This window comes from Spermophilus citellus (genome assembly GCF_964194105.1).
Source record: "Spermophilus citellus genome assembly, chromosome: 17".
Taxonomy (NCBI): Eukaryota; Metazoa; Chordata; class Mammalia; order Rodentia; family Sciuridae; genus Spermophilus; species Spermophilus citellus.
The window spans coordinates 33295258-33313767 of NC_138199.1; the positions used below are offsets into that span (position 1 = coordinate 33295258).

The 18510-nt window shown below is 34.9% G+C and overlaps 1 protein-coding gene across 6 annotated transcripts in view; it reads left to right on the forward strand.

Moving 5' to 3' along the window:
• The window catches only part of NF1 (neurofibromin 1), a 249204-nt gene that overhangs the window by 42659 nt on the left and 188035 nt on the right, over positions 1 to 18510 (forward strand). For 5 of the 6 annotated variants that reach the window (XM_081270001.1, XM_081269996.1, XM_081269999.1 and 2 more), the window contains exons 2-4: positions 7921 to 8064; positions 10459 to 10542; positions 13976 to 14166. In XM_081270001.1, the coding sequence (XP_081126127.1) occupies positions 7921 to 8064; positions 10459 to 10542; positions 13976 to 14166 (419 nt within the window). Of the gene's footprint in view, positions 1 to 884; positions 921 to 7920; positions 8065 to 10458; positions 10543 to 13975; positions 14167 to 18510 lie in introns of all 6 variants that reach the window. The other variant, XM_081269998.1, reaches the window with a different exon arrangement.

Here is an 18510-nt window from a genome sequence, read left to right on the forward strand (position 1 = left end):
TTGTATGCGATTCCTGTTATATGAGTAATGCCAAATGATGAGAAAAATTGTTTAAGAGGTAGAAGTATAACCAGGGGCATTATCTGTTTTTAACTGTTTTGGAATGCCCACAGTGGCAAAATTTTGTAAGCAATGAGCTATAATATCTTTAGTTTTTTCTCCAGCATGAAGGGAGCCCATCAAAAATCCGGAAGATGTATCAACTGTAGCATGCGAATATTTTAATTTTCCAAATTATGGCAAGTGTGTGACTTCCATCTGCCAAATATGGTTAGGTATCAGTCCTCTAGGATTGACTCCAAGATTAACTTGTGGTAAAGAGGTCACACAATTTTGACATTGTTTTATTATTTGTCTAGCTTGTTCCTTAGTTATTTTAAAACACTTTTGTAAAGTATTAGCATTGACATGGAACCTTTTATGAAAATTTGTAGCTTCTTCTAGTGTAGAGAAAATATGTATGTCATGTGTAGTGTTATCGGCTAAATCATTGCCCAAACTAAGGGCTCCAGACAGTCCTGTATGTGCCCTGATATGTCCCATAAAGAATGGATCTTTTCTGTCCCAGATTAGACTTTGTATAGTGGAAAACAAAGAGAAAACAGTACAGGAAGGGGAAATCCTACCAGCATCTTCAAGGAATACTACAGCATTAACTATATACTGACTATTGGAAAACAAATTAAATACAGAATATTTAAACATCACAAAAGCTTGTAATACTGCATTAAGCTCTACCTTTTGAGCTGATTGTTTGGGTACTAAAAATGTAAAAGTTTGATCAGGGGTAACTACTGCTGCTGTACCATTATTTGACCCATCATTGAATATATTTGGAGCATTCATGATAGGTGTTTTTCTTGTCATTTTTGGAAAAATTACAGGATGCGATGACCAAAAAGACAACAAAGGATTAGATGGTAAGTGGTTATCAAATGAAACATTAGATTTGCACATGATTATTGCCAAAGTATTTTAACTCATTAGCTCACTCATCAATTTGATCCATAGTATATGGAGTAATAATTTTATTGGGAGAAATTCCAAACACTGCCTTTGCTGCTTTTATTCCTTTGAGTATTAATTGTCCTACAGCCTCAGGATACCTAGTAAGAATAGTGTTAGGAGAATAAGATAAATGTATCCATAATAATGGACCTTCTTGCCAAAATACTCCTGTAGGAATATTTTTTGTTGGTAGTACAATAAATAATAAAGGCAAACATATCAATTCTATCCAAATGCATATTTTCCATATATGTTTCAATGATTTTTAATGCCTTTCTTGCTTCAGGCATTAACATTCAGTGTGAATTTGGATCTGATGGACCTTTTAGGGTATCAAATAAAGGTCCCAACTCTCTTGTTGGTATGCATAGATAAGGCCTTATCCAATTTATGTCTCCTAATAACTTTTGAAAATCGTTAAGTGATTTGAGTTGACCTACTTGTATTTGAATTTTTGGTGGATGGACCATGGTTGGGGATAATAGAACTCCTAAATAATTAATTGGAAAATTTAATCATACTTTATCTGTTGCTATCTCTAGATTATAATTTTTTAATAAGTTTTTAAGTGTGGCATAACATTCTAGCAATGTGTTTTTATCTTTGTGTGCTAATAATACATCATCCATATAGTGAAATATTTGTAGTTCAGGATTTTGATTTCTAAGTGGCTGGATTACTTTGTTAACATAAATTCGACACATAGTTGGGCTGTTAGCCATCCCTTGAGGGAGTACTTTCCATTCATATCTCTGGTTAGGACCTTCATAATTCAGTGCAGGGATAGTAAATGCAAAACGTGGACTATCCTCAGGATGAATTGGAATTGAAAAAAAAACAATCTTTAATATCTGTAATTAAAACATACCAGGTTTTTGGCAAAGCAGACAATTGAGAAATCCCTGATTGAGCAGGTCCCATAATAACCATCTCATTATTAATGGCTCTTAAATCTTGCAATAATCTCCATTTACCAGATTTCTTTTTTTATTGGTTGTTGACAACATTACAAAGCTCTTGACATATCATATTTCATACATTAGAATCAAGTGGGTTATGAACTCCCATTTTTACCCCAAATACAGATTGCAGAATCACATCGGTTACACATCACATTTTTACATACTGCCATATTAGTGACTGTTGTATTCTGCTACCTTTCCTATCCTCTACTATCCCACTCCCCTCCCCTCCCATCTTCTCTCTCTACCCCATCTACTGTAATTCATTTCCCTCCATGTTTGTTATCCCATTCCCCTCATAACCTCTTATATGTAATTTTGTATAACAATGAGGGTCTCCCTCCATTCCCATGCAATTTCCCTTTTTTTCTCCAGATTTCTTTTTGATGACAAAAATGGGAGTATTATGGGGAGATACGGAAGGTTGTATATGTCCCTCTGCTAATTGTTGTTTGACCTGGTCATGGGCTGCTTGTATCTTTTCTTTAGTCAGAGGCCACTGAGGAACCCATATTTCTACTATAAAGATAACACAACTCAACAAGATAGCACCAAACAAAACCGAAACAGAATGAAACAAAATGGAACAAAAATTCATTATATCAGCCTTTCTATCCTCCTGAAATGTCCATCCGTCCTTTCTCCCTATCTGTTCCTCAGATGCAAATAGTTTTTCCTCAGATATGAGCAGTTTTTCTTCCATCTCACCCATCTACAGGGACAGGCAACTTAAAACAAAACGAAAGAAGAATCTTAAAATGACTACCCATCCTCTCACCCTGCCCTCAGGGGCGAGCAGTTTACCTTATCACTTACCCTCATTCGTTCCCCTTGCGGGCCACCAAATGCAGCAGTCTGGCTGGGCACAATTCACGAGCCACTTGTCAAGCAGAAACAAACTTTATTTTTAGAACACACATGCTGCACCACACGAGCTCTTCAGGAATTCCCTCATAGTCCAACTGCCACCACCGGCTTCCGGCTGAGCCTCTCAACCCCCACTCTTCCCACTCTTGAGGCCGATTGGCTGGGTCACGTGGGCGGAGCCAAAAGAGTCCCCCAATGAGCAGCTCCGTGGTCTGAAAGGGTGGGGAAACAGCCCAATGAGCATCACCGCAGAGGAGCCAATCAGCTGGAAGTTTGCTGGGGCCGCTTCTGCTGTGGCTCTCAACAAACCTGAAGCATATTCTTAGGCAGATTCCTCAGGAAATAATCAAGGAAATAATATTTTCTGGGTTCTTGAGATTCATTTGTTCATTTATTTATTCTACATACATACATATATACGAGGCATTGAATCCAGGGGTGCTGTACTACTGAAGCATATCCCCCAGCCCTTTTCTTTTTTTTTTATTGGTACCAGGGATTGAACTCGGGTGCTTAACCAATTAGCCACATCCCCAGCCTTTTTTAACTTGACACAGAGTTTTGCTAAGTTGATTAGGGCTTTGCTAAGTTGCTGAAGCTGCTATGAACTCATGAGCCTCCTCCCTCAGCCTCCCAAGCTGCAGGGATTACAGGTAGGTGTACACCACTGTGTCCAGCCTTCCCTGGCCCTTTATATTTTTTATTTTGAGATAGAGTCTCATTTAATTTGCCAAGGCTGGCCTCAAATTTGCCATTTTCCATCCTCAGACTTATCAAGTTGCTGGGTTTATAGGTGTGTGCCGTACCAATTTGTCATCATCATACTTGATAATTACTTTGGATATAAAGTTCTTGGTTTACATTTTTTCCTTGGGAGCATCTTAAATTTATATTACTCTCTTGTCTCCTCATGTAAAGTTTTATCCAAGTCTAATTTCTGTCCAAATGTTCAAGGGATTTTTTTTTTCCCTCGTCACTCGAGTTCAGTAATTTTACTAAACTATGTTCTGATGTTGGTCACTCTGGATCAGTTTTTCCAGGTATGTGGTGCACTTCAAATACATAGTTTCAAATATTTTTTTTTACACTTTGAAAAAAATTTCAGCAAGCTTTTTCAGTTTCAAGTAGTCATTCTATTTCATTGGTTTGGTTTCTTTCTTTGGCAGCTCCTGTTATTTATATGTTGGATCTTCTTCGCCTGTCTTTTTTTTTTTATCATTTTATTACAAATCTTATTTGGGGGCTCATGAGTTCTCAGTCCATCAACAGCTGATTGAGGCGGGGCAGAACATCATGGTGGAAGAATGTGGTGAAGAGAAGCTGCTCACATGATGATCAGAAAGGAGAGAGAGAGAGAGAGATTGATTTTCACTTGTCAAGTACAAATATGTACCCCAAAGCCATGACCCCACCAACTCACCTCCTCCAGCCACACCCTGCCTCCAGTTACCACTCAGTTAATACCAGCAGGAGATTAATTCACTGATTGGGTTAAGGCCCTCACAGCCCGGTCATTTCCCTCTGAACCCTCTTGCACTCACATGTAAACTTTTGGGGGACACTTCACATCCAAACCATAACATCTTCATTATATAATTTTCCATTTCTTTCTTATGTTACAACTTTCTTCCTTTTATTTCCTTTTTCTCCTAAAACATTATTTGTATATATGTAAATTTTCCCTTGTGTATTTTGTGCTTAATTTAATTTCTGAAATGATCTTTCATTTTTCCTTCTAATTCTTTCCTGAGTTTAATCAATTTATTTTCATTTGTAATTTTAACTCATTATTTCATAACTTTTATCATTTTCTAAATTTTTCTTGGTTCATTTTGATATAATTACAGTTTTTATCTGTTAGTGAATGTGTCTTTTAGGCATGCTTTTATTTTGTGTTATTCTGATTCTTATATATGTTTTTCTGTCTCATTCTTTTTTAAGAACTTCACTGCTAAATGTGGTGATGTATGCCTGTAATCTCATGACTCAGGAGGCTGAGGCAGAAAAATCACAAATTTGAGGCCTGTTTGGAAAACTGAGTGTGATCCTGTCTCAAAAATAAAATAAAAAGGGCTGGAGATGTAGATTAGGGTTAAAGCTTATGCCTCTGGGTTAAATTCCAAGTACCACAAAAAGGGAACAAACAAACCCAAAAAACAGCTTTACATATGTTTTCACTGCTGTTATTTTCTGTTGCTCATTTTAATGTGAAATTAACTTTCCTGAATTGATAGGAGAGAAATGTAGGTCAGAACAGCTTTGTAGCTTCGTGGCCGTGGAGCTTACTCTTTTTGTGAAATTTCATCTTTTTAGAACTCTCTTGGCATTCGTCCTCTTTTTCACTCTTATCTGAATCTTTTTTCTTTGCCATCTTTTCCTTGATTGTCAATCTGAAGTTTAATCACAGCAGTTTTTTTGTTTTGTTTTGCAGTGTGGGCTTTCATCTTGAAAGGGTGGTTTTTCAGCTGGATAATTTAGAACTGTGCTGTCTAATGGGGTTCAATAATTAAATCTGTAGTTACTTAAAGTTAAGTAAGTTAAATTTAAATAAAATCAAACATCTGATTCTTTGTCTGAACTAATCATGGCATAAGTGCTTAATGGCCACATGTGGCTAGTGGCTGCTGTGTTGGGCATTACTGATATAGAATAATATCATAATCACAGAAAATCCTGTTGGGGTGGTTTAGAGTGTGCCTCATTCTCTTCAAACTATATCATAGACCTTTTTCACACATCTGTGAATTGCAATGTGCAAAAACCCCCTCTGTTTCAGCTAATGTTCCTAAATTGGCCTGCTGTGCTTCTCACTGAGTAAAGTTTGGGGAATCTCCTGTTGTCACTTCAGGCATTCTACTTCCTCTTACATAGATTCTTATAGTATACCAGTTTTGTTACTGTGAGTGGTTTGTTCTTTTTTGTGTGTTTTTGGATATTGTGGGGGACTTGTCCCATCATTTTGGTATAGATGTCTGTGAGTTGTGGTTTTACTATTCTGGTTTCTCTGCTATTCTATTGCAGGTGGTGGGTGTGGGGACTTGGAGAGATAAACAAGCTACATTGCAGCCATTCTCATCTCCTAAAATTGTCTTTTTTGAACCTTTTTTTTTTTATAATAGGGATTGAATCACCTAGGGGCGTTTTTACCATTGAGCTATATCCTCAATTCTTTTATATTTGGAGACAGGAGTCTTGGGGTCTTGCTAAATTGCAAAGGTTGACTTTGAACTTGTGATCCTCTTGCCTTAGCCTTCAGAGTCATTGGGATTACAGGCATGTACCACCACACCTGTCAAATTTAGATCTTTTCTCCTCCACAAGTTTTTTTTTTTTTTTTTTTTTTTTTTTTTTTTTTTGAGACAGGTCTCACCGTGTTGTCCAGGCTGGCCTTGAACTTGCTTTCTCTTATTTGCCTCAACCTCCCAAGTAGCTGGTGTTATTAGGTATGTGCCACGGTGCCAGGCTTCCTCCATAATTTGCAAAATTAACATTATGTAATTCTGTAGCTTCTGTTCTGGTCTCTCCCCTATACCATAAGTAAAAATGCTTCCCCCTTTTATTTAGTATTTCTTTTTTGTCAAATTAATCATCTTTCATCGACTTGGCAAACTTGGGCACACCACTTATTCTTTCTACCTTTACTTGTGCCATTTTAAAATTGAGACAGTTAGATTCAGGTTGGTTAGTTGGTTTGTGTTCATGGTGGGGGACCTTACCAGAGTTCTCTATTAGCAGGCAGAGTGGATAATAAAAACAGTAAATATATTTATGATTCTTTAAAGCTGGAATGCTACTTGTGAACAGAGTAGAGATGAATTTCTAGGCAGTGTGATTTGATCTGTTCTCAGATTAGTGTAAAATATGAGCCCCTTAAAGGATTTTTTTCCCTATGAGATGTACTATTTGTTTTGTTACTCCCTCAGTTGAATAGCTGAGGGTGGTTTTCTTACTTGAATAAGTATTAACTGTTTCAAGTTTTATAATTTGTTCTTTATTTTATTTATTTATTTTTATGTGGTGCTGAGGATTGAATTCAGTGCCCCACACCTGCTAGGCAAGTGCTGTACCACTGAGCCACAATCCCAGTTATAATTTGTGCTTATTTCTTAACAGTCAACCTTTATTTACTGCTATTATTATTGTTATTTTGATACTGGGGATTGAACCTAAAGGCACTTTACCATTCAGTCTGTTTATTTTATTTCATTTTATTTTATTTTTTGAGACGGGGTCTAAGTTGCTTAGGACTTACAAAGTTGCCGAGTTCGGCCTTGAAGTTGCAGTCCTCCTGCCTCAGCCTCCCAAGTTACTGGGATTACAGGTGTGCATCACCATGCCTGGCTATTTATTTACCATTATTGATTAGAGATCTAGGAAATATATATATATTTGTGTGTGTGTGTGTGTGTGTGTGTGTGTACACACACGTATATACATATAAATATGTTTATATATATGTAAATACATACATATGCTATATACACACATATGTATGTATTTTAATACTGGTGATTGAACCTGGAGCACTTTAACCACTGAACCACATTCCCAGCCCTTTTTATTTTTTCTTTTGAGACAAGGTCTCGCTAAATTGCTTAGGGCCTCACTAAGTTGAGAAATTGTGATCCTCCTGCCTCAGCCTCTGGAGTCACTGGGATTACAAGCTTCCACCACTACACCCAGCCAGGGCATAGCTTTTCTTGATCTGTTGTTGTTATTAAAACATTAAATTTGTGTTCAGTGTATAAGGGAAAGGATTGTGTGTATTTTATTGGAGACAGTCTATGAAATAATTTTTAGGTACAAGGAAATAGTTCTATTTCTGTGAGTTACCATTCCCTCTTATATAGTGCTGGGTAAAAGATATAATTTTGTAGATAGAAATTTATGGCTTCCAGAAAGAAAACTGAAAAATTGAAATGTCCAAAGAATTTAAGATTTGCTATAAATGCCATTATATATTGAAAACTGGAGCTTGAGATATTAATATAAGTAATTCTGATTGATAGTTTTCCTAAAATGTCATGATTTTTGGTGAAGTTATTTTCAGTCTTAAGCTCTTAACATTTTTTTTTCCCCTCAGCTTCCAATTAAAACGGGACAGCAGAACACACATACCAAAGTCAGTACTGAACACAACAAGGAGTGTCTAATCAATATTTCCAAATACAAATTTTCTTTGGTTATAAGCGGCCTCACTACTATCTTAAAGAACGTTAACAATATGGTGAGTACTTGGGTTATTGTTTTGGTGAATTTACTTCATTTTGGTTTTGATTTAGATGTTGGGAACAGCATATTTTTAAATATGGGAAACAGTTTTTTGTGGACTTCAGATAAAACAATTTGTTGCAGTTTAGAAAAGAGCATAAGTGTAATTTTTAAACTTTCATTTTAGGTTTATATTCTTTTCCTTAGAACTTCTCTTATTCATGGCTCTTTCTTTTTCCAGGAATTAAAGTTTTATGTGATTTTTAAAAAATATTTTATTTTTCAGTTGTAGTTGTCAGTACCTTCCTTTCTTTTCTTTTTTCTTTTCTTCTTCCTTTCCTTTCCTTTCCTTTCCTTTCCCTCCCCTCCCCTTTCCCTCCCTTTTCCCCCTTTCCCCCTTTCCCCCTTTCCCCCTTTCCCCCTTTCCCCACTCCCCCCCTTCCCCCTTCCCCCCCTTCCCCCCTTCCCCCCTTCCCCCCTTCCCCCCCTTTCCTTTTCCTTTGGATCGAACCTAGGCGAGCGCTCTACTGCTGAGCCAAAACCCCAGCCCTTTATGTGGTTTTTGTATTATGTATGAATTTGCTGTAGTATAGAAACTTTTTTTTCTGGGTTTTGCTATTTTTTTTTTGTTATTGTTGTTCTTGCAGTGCTAGGGATTGAACCCAAGACTTGCATATGTTAGGCAGGTGCTCTACTAGTGACTGAGCTACACTTTAAGCCCTGTATAATCTATTATGTGCTTTTCTTTAGCTTCTTATTTGAATTTACATATCAGATTGTGAGATGCTAGTTCAAAGTAAATGGTGAATAAAATGTGCTTTTACTCCTAAAATGTGGAATTGATTTCAATCAGCATCTTAATATTTTCCCTTACTCTTGTCACCTGTGATAGATTCTGTAATAAGAGAACCTATTGTTGAAATAATTTTCCTCAAATTGTTACCTATTTCGTGAAGTAATTTCTCTATTAAAAGTTCATAATTTCGGGGCTGGGGATGTGGCTGAAGCGGTATCGCGCTGGCCTGGCACGTGTACGGCCTGGGTTTGATCCTCAGCACCACATACAAACAAAGATGTTGTGTCCGCCGAGAACTAAAAAAATAAATATTAAAAAAAGTTCATAATTTCTTTTTTTCCCATTTTATATAATCTGTTGATGTACCTTAACTTTAAAGTATTCCAGCTGGTCTTCTGTACCTTCAGACATGTACTCTTTTTTCTCTCTCAGGTAATCTTTTTATCTCTCAATTTCTATCTAACCATCTCTTTCATATTCGGTTCAAAGCAACTGATCTAGATCTTGACAAGCTTTCTGCTTGTCTTTAGCATTTGTAATCTCAATTTGTATTATTTGTATTAAACTGTGAAACAACTTCTGGTTGTAGATTATGAAGATCAAAGTCCCATTTTTATAGTCACATCATCTTTGATGGTTGCCTTTTAAGAAAGTTGTTTAGACAGTACTGTACACTTAAAGAACTGATGAACTGGAAGTATGGACAACCATTTGCCTTACAAATAACTTTTTTTTTTTTAATGGAACAAAATTAAACTTCTCCCAAAAAAAAAAAAGCACAGTACCTTTTATAAAATTTAAAGTGATTTATCGAAATACACTTAATATTTTGTCATAGCTCTTTTTTTGCACTGTGTATAAGGTACAGTAATAGGATTTTGCACAAATGAATACGTGACCATGTTTCTACTTATATGGAAATATTTTAATATTTGGGACCCTTTTCAAAATAAAAGAAAAAAATCCAAACAATATTATGACAATGGTGTTCATTTATTGCTTACTAAATAAATTATATTGTGGAAACCATAGTCTTTTGTTACTAAATAAGTAGTGTAGCATTCAATTTGAGGATAGTGAATGTTTAAAATTCACTGTAATTGGTGCAATAACATTTTATTACTTAAAGAATTAAGACTTTTTTTGGAATTAAAATATGGTTAAATGGTCAAAATTCAGATATAGATCTCTAAATCATACATATTTCTAAAGCCTAAATATATCAACATCTTTTATTGTTTTAAAGCTAATGCATACTCTAAAAAATACCCACATTTCTGTTTGCCTGAGAATTTATTTTGTATGAGAATTAGGAAAAAATAAAAAATAACAGAATAGGGTATAATCTGGGAGATAAAATGGAAGGGTATTGTTTTTTTTTTTCTTTTTTAATTTTTTAGTTGTAGAAGGACACAATATTTTATTTATTTTCATGTGGTGCTGAGGATCAAACCCAGTGCCTCACATGTGCTAGGTAAGCGCTCTACCACTGAGCCACAACCCCAGCCACCTATTGGTTTTTCTTGATACTCAGTCCCTCACTTTTTAGAAGTGTGCTGATTTGTAGTAGAGAATGACGACTAACTTTTATGTTTTGAATATCTTTTCTTTTAGAGAATATTTGGAGAAACTGCAGAAAAAAATTTATATCTCTCTCAGTTGATTATATTGGATACACTGGAAAAATGTCTTGCTGGAGTAAGTAAATCTACTCTTATATAGGGAGGTTTTGTGCCTGCAGACTTGGAATGATCTGTGTGCCACAGTATAGGTGTGTACAAAGAGAACACACATGACCTTTTTGTCTTAAGACAAATGAATGTGCATTTTGTTAAGATAGCTGACCTGGTGGTGCAGATAATTTTCAACAGAAAATTATTCTCTTGTGTTTTATAAATTAAATAGATATTGTTTACTTACAAGTGTTAATTTTGAGCTAGATATCTGTCTCAGGATTTTTAGAAAATATTTTTTAATAAAGAGATTGCTATTTAATTTAATGATTTTTTCAGATATCGTAGGCCTGTGGCAATGTGAAGCTGTGAAAAAATATGCTTCAGAAGACCAAGAGTAATCTTATTTTCCCTCCTGCATGAATATGGTTTGTTTAATTATTTATTGTTAGGTGAGACTTGAACCCAGGAGTGCTCTATTACTGAGCTATAACCTCATGTTTTTAATTTTTTGAGACAGGGTCTTGCTAAGTTGCTGAGGCTGGCCTTGAACTTTATGTTCCTCCTGCCTTAGCCTCCTGAGTTGCTAGGTATGCACCATTGCACCTATCTTGAATATGGTTTTAATACTCTGCTATACAAATCTATATAAGAGCTTGAAAATTGAATTTATCCTATTGAGAACAGATAGATATTACCTTAAGGATTCTTGTTTTGTGTAAACACGCTCATATATAATAGTTATGTGGAGGATTAGTTGAGAACCAAATCATTTTTTTCAGGTTTCTTCTAAGTAGTTTTCTCAGTATATTTCAACCCTGATTTAATTTGAACTTTTCCAAAATATTTGTTGTGTAATGCAGAGTATTTCTTTTTTTTTTTTTTTTAAGAGAGAGTGAGAGAGGAGAGAGAGAGGAGAGAGAGAGAGAATTTTTTTTTTTAATATTTATTTTTTAGTTCTCGGCGGACACAACATCTTTGTTGGTATGTGGTGCTGAGGATCGAACCCGGGCCGCACGCATGCCAGGCGAGCGCGCTACCGCTTGAGCCACATCCCCAGCCCCCAGAGTATTTCTATTCTTCCATAACTTTAGTTTTTCTTGGAACATTGGTTGGAGTTTACATAATACATAAACTATATACTTCCTTTTAAAGATCTGTCTGTTCCACATATATTGGAATTAACTTCTTATTCTCTCTGCCTTTGGTACAGAATTTCAGATTTTGTTTTGATTCAGAATGGCTTCTGTCTTCCACTTTTATTACAGTTTTCTATGGTAAACCTAAAGGGAAAGAACTTTGATACATGGGGACTAATTGTGTGACTCAGAAGTATTTGGAAAGGGGTAGAGTATTCAGTAGGGAATTAAAAAGAAAATAATTATATTCATACAACTGTGTTTTCTCAGGGAAGCTCTGTAGGTTACAAAATCTAAGCATAATATTCTAAACTCTTTTATTAGCTGTTGGCCATATTCCAGAATTGTGGGACAGTTGATAAGTTTTCAACTGAAACTTGGGGCCAGCTGGTTGTTTTAGCTTGGTTTCTTCTGTTAATTTGTGCTAATGCTATCATACTTTTGTAAAATGAAGCGAAAGTGCAAAAGCTCTGTTATGTAGGGTGATCAAAATGGGAAGGTAGGCAATTTTTAAACTTCTGAATCAATTTTTTGTAGCAGTCTTGTTACTTTGATTTAAAATTACCAGTACATCAGCTACACTGTGATTGAATGGGGTCCCAGAGAGGTTTATTGCTTTTTTAGTTCTACACCTTCCTCCATTAACATTTGTAATAGATAAGTAATATTATTGGCCCCTGTTTGATTTAATTCTCTTTGTGGATAGTCTAATTGAAATGCTATTAACTGGTTATGTTGTAACTTGTATAATGTATAAAATATATATTTCCTTGCCTTACTGTGCTATTGAAAACGTTTAAATTTGTTTGTTAAATATGTGTGTGTGGTGGTGAACTACATCTTCAGTCTTGTATAACTTGTTTTGTTTTCTTTTCCTTTAGTTGTACAGGTCTGGGAATGTAGTTCAGGAGTAGAGCACTTGCTTAGCATGCAGAGGGCCCTAGTTTTAATTCCTACCACTTCAAAAAAAGCAAAAGCCAAACAAAAAATCCAAGGTGTGGGGATATAGCTCAGTTGGTAGAGGTTTTACCTCCGTGCACAAGGCTCTGGGCGTGCGCGCGCACACACACACACACACACACACACACACACACACTCTCACACTCCAAAGACCTATTCATATTATGGAATAGTTGGCTTTTCTTGATTTTTATGGTGGCTTCCTCATTTATTTATTTTACAAATTTATTTTTCCCTCTAATAATATCTTGTTAATGTCTTTCTAAGTTTGATTTTCATTTTTAGATCAAATTAAATTGAGGCCTTTAAGGAGAATGGAGCCTGCAAATACATTATTTATCATATAAGTTGTTGGAATAGCTAAGTGACAGATAATACTTGCCAATATCATACTATGGTTAAAATTTTGTGGAGTCTGAGGAATCTTATTGCATATAAATATTATTCCAAAGATATAATACTTTTTCAACTTTTATTGTAGTTTCAACATTGGCTTCATTGGCCTATAAATAATAAATAGACATTATAAAAAATTTTGCAAATTTATGAGAAATCTATGTATTTACTGTTTATATATTTCAGTGTATTTGTCACTGAAAGCCCTTGGATTACAGTTGTACAGGATGTGGCACACAATTATATAAAATTTCATTCTTTGTTATCCTGCGCAGTATTGGCAAGATTTTTATATGTGTATGGATACCAAAACATTATGTGAAATAGTGATAGTGATGTGGAACAGTTTATTTTCAGGCTGGCTTATCTGTTTGGTTGTTCACAAAGTAGACATTTACTTTACAAGGTAAAGACCTCAGTGTTAACACCAATGTTATCAAATATAATTTTAACCTACAGGAGACCACCTAATGTTATGTGCTTCTTTATTTATTTTTGGTACTTGGGATTGAACTCAGGGGCACTTGACCACTGAGCCACATCCCCAGCCCTATTTTGTATTTTATTTAGAGATAAGGTCTCACTGAGTTGCTTAGCACCTCCCTTTTGCTGAAGTTGGCTTTGATCTAGTGATCTTCCTGCCTCAGCCCCCGAGCATAAGTGTATATGCATGTGTGCACGCACATGGAATCAGTGAGGATGGATGGACGGTTGGACTATAATTATGGCATGAAAAATGGAACCATCTTCTTTTATTATAGTATCATAAATAGATGTAGCAACTATGAAACATTAACAATTATTGAATATAGGTGATGGCTAAATGATTGTTTATTAGTCTATCAGCTCTTCTGTATGTTTGAGAAATTTTCCTAAAAGCAAATGTAAAATTTAAGCAAATTTCAAAATAGCAAATGTAAAAATTAAGAAAGTTTTAGAATTATGTGATTATTTCTATTTTAGCAACCAAAGGACACAATGAGATTAGATGAAACAATGCTGGTCAAACAGTTGCTACCAGAAATCTGCCATTTTCTTCATACGTGTCGTGAAGGAAACCAACATGCAGCTGAACTTCGAAATTCTGCTTCTGGGGTTTTATTTTCTCTCAGCTGCAACAACTTCAATGCAGTCTTTAGTCGCATTTCTACCAGGTTAGTGTGTAAATCATGTAGGACTATTAAAGTAATATGAATTTTAGAAGTCTTTTTTTTTTCTTGTCTATATAAAAATAAAAAACGAACAGAAATGAACTTTTTCTGGGTTTTTGTAGAGATTTTATACATTAATGTCTTGACAATTTAAATTATATTGTAATATTGATGTGTGCAGATAGATAATCAGAGTATTGTTATAAACATGAAGGTCTGAATCTTAGGAAAAGCTATCTTCCATGGCCAGGAATTTTCTTTTCCTGTGTTTTGGAGATGTGGGTGGTAGGGATTGAACCCAGACCTTAAGTATGCATATGAGGTGTCCTTGAGATACCTCCCAACCCCAGGCCATTTCTTTTAAATACTAGATATGAATTTTTGACTTTTTTGGGGACATATTCCTTTAAAGGAAATTATTGTCAGTTGGAGTAATTGATAATAAAATTCTAATGATCTCACAGCTGTGCTCCTTATCACAGCATTATAGTCAATAAAAAATAAAAACTTCACAAAAACCCAAGCAAACAGAAGTACAACGAAGTAATTGTGAAGTAAAATCCTCCAGAAAGTGAAGTTTTAAATGTACATAAATGGTCCCATTTATTATTTATAGTATATGCTATGCTGTCTTATACTCATGATAACTCTGAAAGATTGGTGATATTTCCCATATTTTATAGGTATGCAACTCAGTATTCCCCAAAAGTTAAGGTAATGTGCCAAATAATGGAGGATCCAGATTTTCTAAGTTAGGCTGGCTTCTGAATATATGTTAGTTTCATTATTTTAGCCACATTTTGATGAGATTATTTTCATAATACATAGGTCTATGCTTTAAACAATATAATTTAAGCCCTTATTGATAATTCAAACTCATCATTGTGAGCATTAGTTGTGATATTTTGTGAATGTGGAAATGGGATAAAATTTTGACTTTGGGATAAAATTATTACTCAAAGTAGTAACCCTCAAACTTGCTTTCATGAAAATGATATGCTTTTCTCATGCAAGTAAAGTCAAATAGATTCTTAATTCAAGTAAGAAGTACAAAAGAAATCACATATAGACTTGGTGAATCAAAAACTAACAGAGAACAGAGAAAAAAAAAACCTGTTTCTTTTTGGTGCCTGTATCTTTGACTTGTCAGTATTGTGCAAACAAGTGGACTAGTCAGATTCACTCATTCTTTTGTTGTTCTTTAGCAAGTATAAATGAGAATATACATCATAGTTTGAAAATTTGTACTGTGGTATTTTGGGGGAACTGACTGACTTCAAAATTCCTTCTTTCCTTTCTTTTTCTTTTTCCCCTTCCCTCTTTCCCTCACTCTCTCCTTCCCTCTCTCCCTCTCATCCTCCCTTCCTTCCTTTAGAATCCAACCCAGGGCCTTGCACATGCTAAGCAAGAGTTCTACCATTGACACACCTCTAACCTCTCTATAATCATTTTAATAAAAAATGACTTTCTTATGATGCTAGGGCAGTGATATTTTTCAACCTCAAGAAAATACTTGGTCAAAAGAAAATTAAAATTTATTTAATGATATGTTATTGATAATCTTGGGTAATGTTTATATGATAGAAAGATGTTTTCATGAACTCTATATAGAGAATTCACAATTTGTATTCTGAGTAAATAATACACTAGTTGTATCAGCAAGGTAAGAAACACTTCAGGAATAGGAGATTGAAAAGTTATAAAAGAACAAAATCCCATTTTATTTAGATGACTACCAGACCAGCCCTACTTTTGAAAAAAATCTCAAATATTAAAGGTAGAAAATGATCACTACAATGTTTTGGTCTACCCAGGTATAAATTGCATTATAAAACACAGCAAATGTGCCTGTTTTGAAAATCCTGGAAATCTTCTGGATCTTCTGGCCACCAAAGGTTTTCTTTTATGGGATTTTGCAGCATTAGCACATGTAAAAATAGACAGCTTTTATTTCCTGAATCTCGTTTACTGTGCCATAATAGAAATTAGCTGTCCAAAATTTCATTAGCATATGGGGACAGACTAATTAGAAATGGAATCTATGAAATAACGTGGTTCATTGGACTTTTCATGTAGTTAGTGCCAGAAATAGGAGTTAATCTTATTGGAGGACCACTCACCCAAAAGCCATTATGAAGTCTAATTTAGGTGGGGACACCTTAGCAAGACATTACTAAATAACATTATTTTTGAAGCTAAGTTTTATAATATTTCATATGTAATGGATGAATTAATATCATGAAAATGTTTTATGTTTCACAATTCTCCTTGTCAACAGATGTTTCTCTTTTAAAAAAGATTGCGTTTCTTTATTTTCTTCTTCCCCCCCCCTTTTTTTTTTTTTGAGGTGGGGGTTTTGTTGTGTTTCCAGATTGGTTTCAAACTTATGGGCTCAAGCAGTCCTCTTGAGTAACTGAGACTACAGGCTCATGCCACCATACCTGGCTCTTAAGATCGCTTTCTGTATTTCTGTTTTTGTCTTTAAGATCTTAAGATAGTTTCATTATTCTGCTAAAGCAGCCAATATTCTGTGGCTCATAGTACTCATCTAGAAGAGTAGCTGATTTTGCAGAATTACTCTGTGACTGCACCAGATCTAGTTGTTTTGTTATGGGAATACCCTTTAGACTATGTAATTTGATATATCATCAGAAGAATATTCAATGACTTTAAAAAGTTATTTTGTTCTTTACAATTTACTATATATTCTTTACAAATCTTTTTTATTGTTTCTTATTTCTAATATTTTTGATTTTTTTTTCAATTTCTTCTTTAATCATTTAAAACACTTACATTTTTTCTCTCTCTCTCTCTCTCTTTCTCTCTCTCTTTTGGTACCAGCGATTGAACCCAGGGGTGCTTAACCACTGAGCCACATCCCCAGCCCTTTTTTATATTTTATTTAGAGACAGGGTTTGCTGAGTTGCTTAGGGCCTCACTAAGTTGCTGAGGCTGGCTTTGAACTTGTGATCCTTCTGCCTCAGTCTCCTGAGCTGCTGGGATAATAGGTTTGTGTCACTTTGCCTGGTTTATATTTTCTTTTTAACATTGTTAAATTGCATATTTGTGTGTGCTCATTCTCATTCATAGTGAATTGTTTCCTCTCTGTATTGTAATCTTTGATTGCAAACTTATTTTCTGTAGTGTGGCCTGTATTTTTATTGGGAATCTTGTAGCCTTGGTCTCTGAGAGTGTTCAAGTGATAGTTTTGCATTTGCTTTTGCCAAGTGCCCAGCTTTAGACCTACTAATTGTTTATTTTTGTTAATCTCTCAGCCCTAGACTGTATGGGTAGTGTAAAATTGAATCCAAACCCTTATTAACAACTCTGGGTGACTTTTTATTTTATTTTTTGTAGTTGTGTGTGGACAGTATACCTTTATTTTATTAAATATTTTTTTAGTTGTAGGTGGACACAATTCCTTTATTTTATTTGTTTATTTTTATGTGGTGCTAGGGATCAAATGCAGTGCCTCACGCATGCTAGGCATGCGCTCTACCACTGAGCCACAACCCCAGCCCTTATTTGTTATTTTTATGTGGTTCTAAGGATCAAACCCAGTGCCTCTCACATGCTAGGTAAGTTCTCTGCCACTGAACTACAGCCCCAGCCCTCCAGGTGACTTTTTTTCACCTACCTGTAGTGTTGACAGAACAAATAAACTTCCTGTGCAAGAAGGTTTTTGTTTTTGTTTTTTTTTCTAAAGGAGAGTGTATTCCTTTCTAGTTTATGTTTTATGCAGGACTCTATTTTCTAATTCTTGTATTATTAGAGTACAAAATTTTATATTCTTGTCTTTCTGGATGTTTGAGTGATAGATTTTCCACAGTTCATTTATTTTATTCAGACTATCCTTTGTTTGATTTCTCTGCTTCAGAAATGTTTAAATATCACAAAGATATCCCTTCTCATAGCAATAATTGAACTATAAAACGAGTTAAACTTTCTTCCATTTTCAACAACCAGTCCACTTTTCAAAAGTTAGTGTTGCCGAACTATTAGGGTATGTTTCCTAAGGAACCATACTTCATATTTATAGGTTATTTGCAGTAGCACCTGTGGAGTTTTAACATATAAATAAGTATTAAGGACCTTTTTGTTCCCAGTCTGAGCTGCCTTGCTTTTCTTACTCTAATGATATGAAATACTTTAGGGTAAGTGCTTAGAATAAATTTTTAAAAATTATTTTTTAATACCTTTATTTTATCAATTTATTTTTTTAATGTGGTGCTGAGGATGAAATTCAGTGCTTCACATGTGCTAGGTAAGCACTCTACCACTGAGCTATAATCCAAGCCTAGAATAAATTTAATGTTAGCTATAGGCTAATTTAGGCCAAGGTGAGTC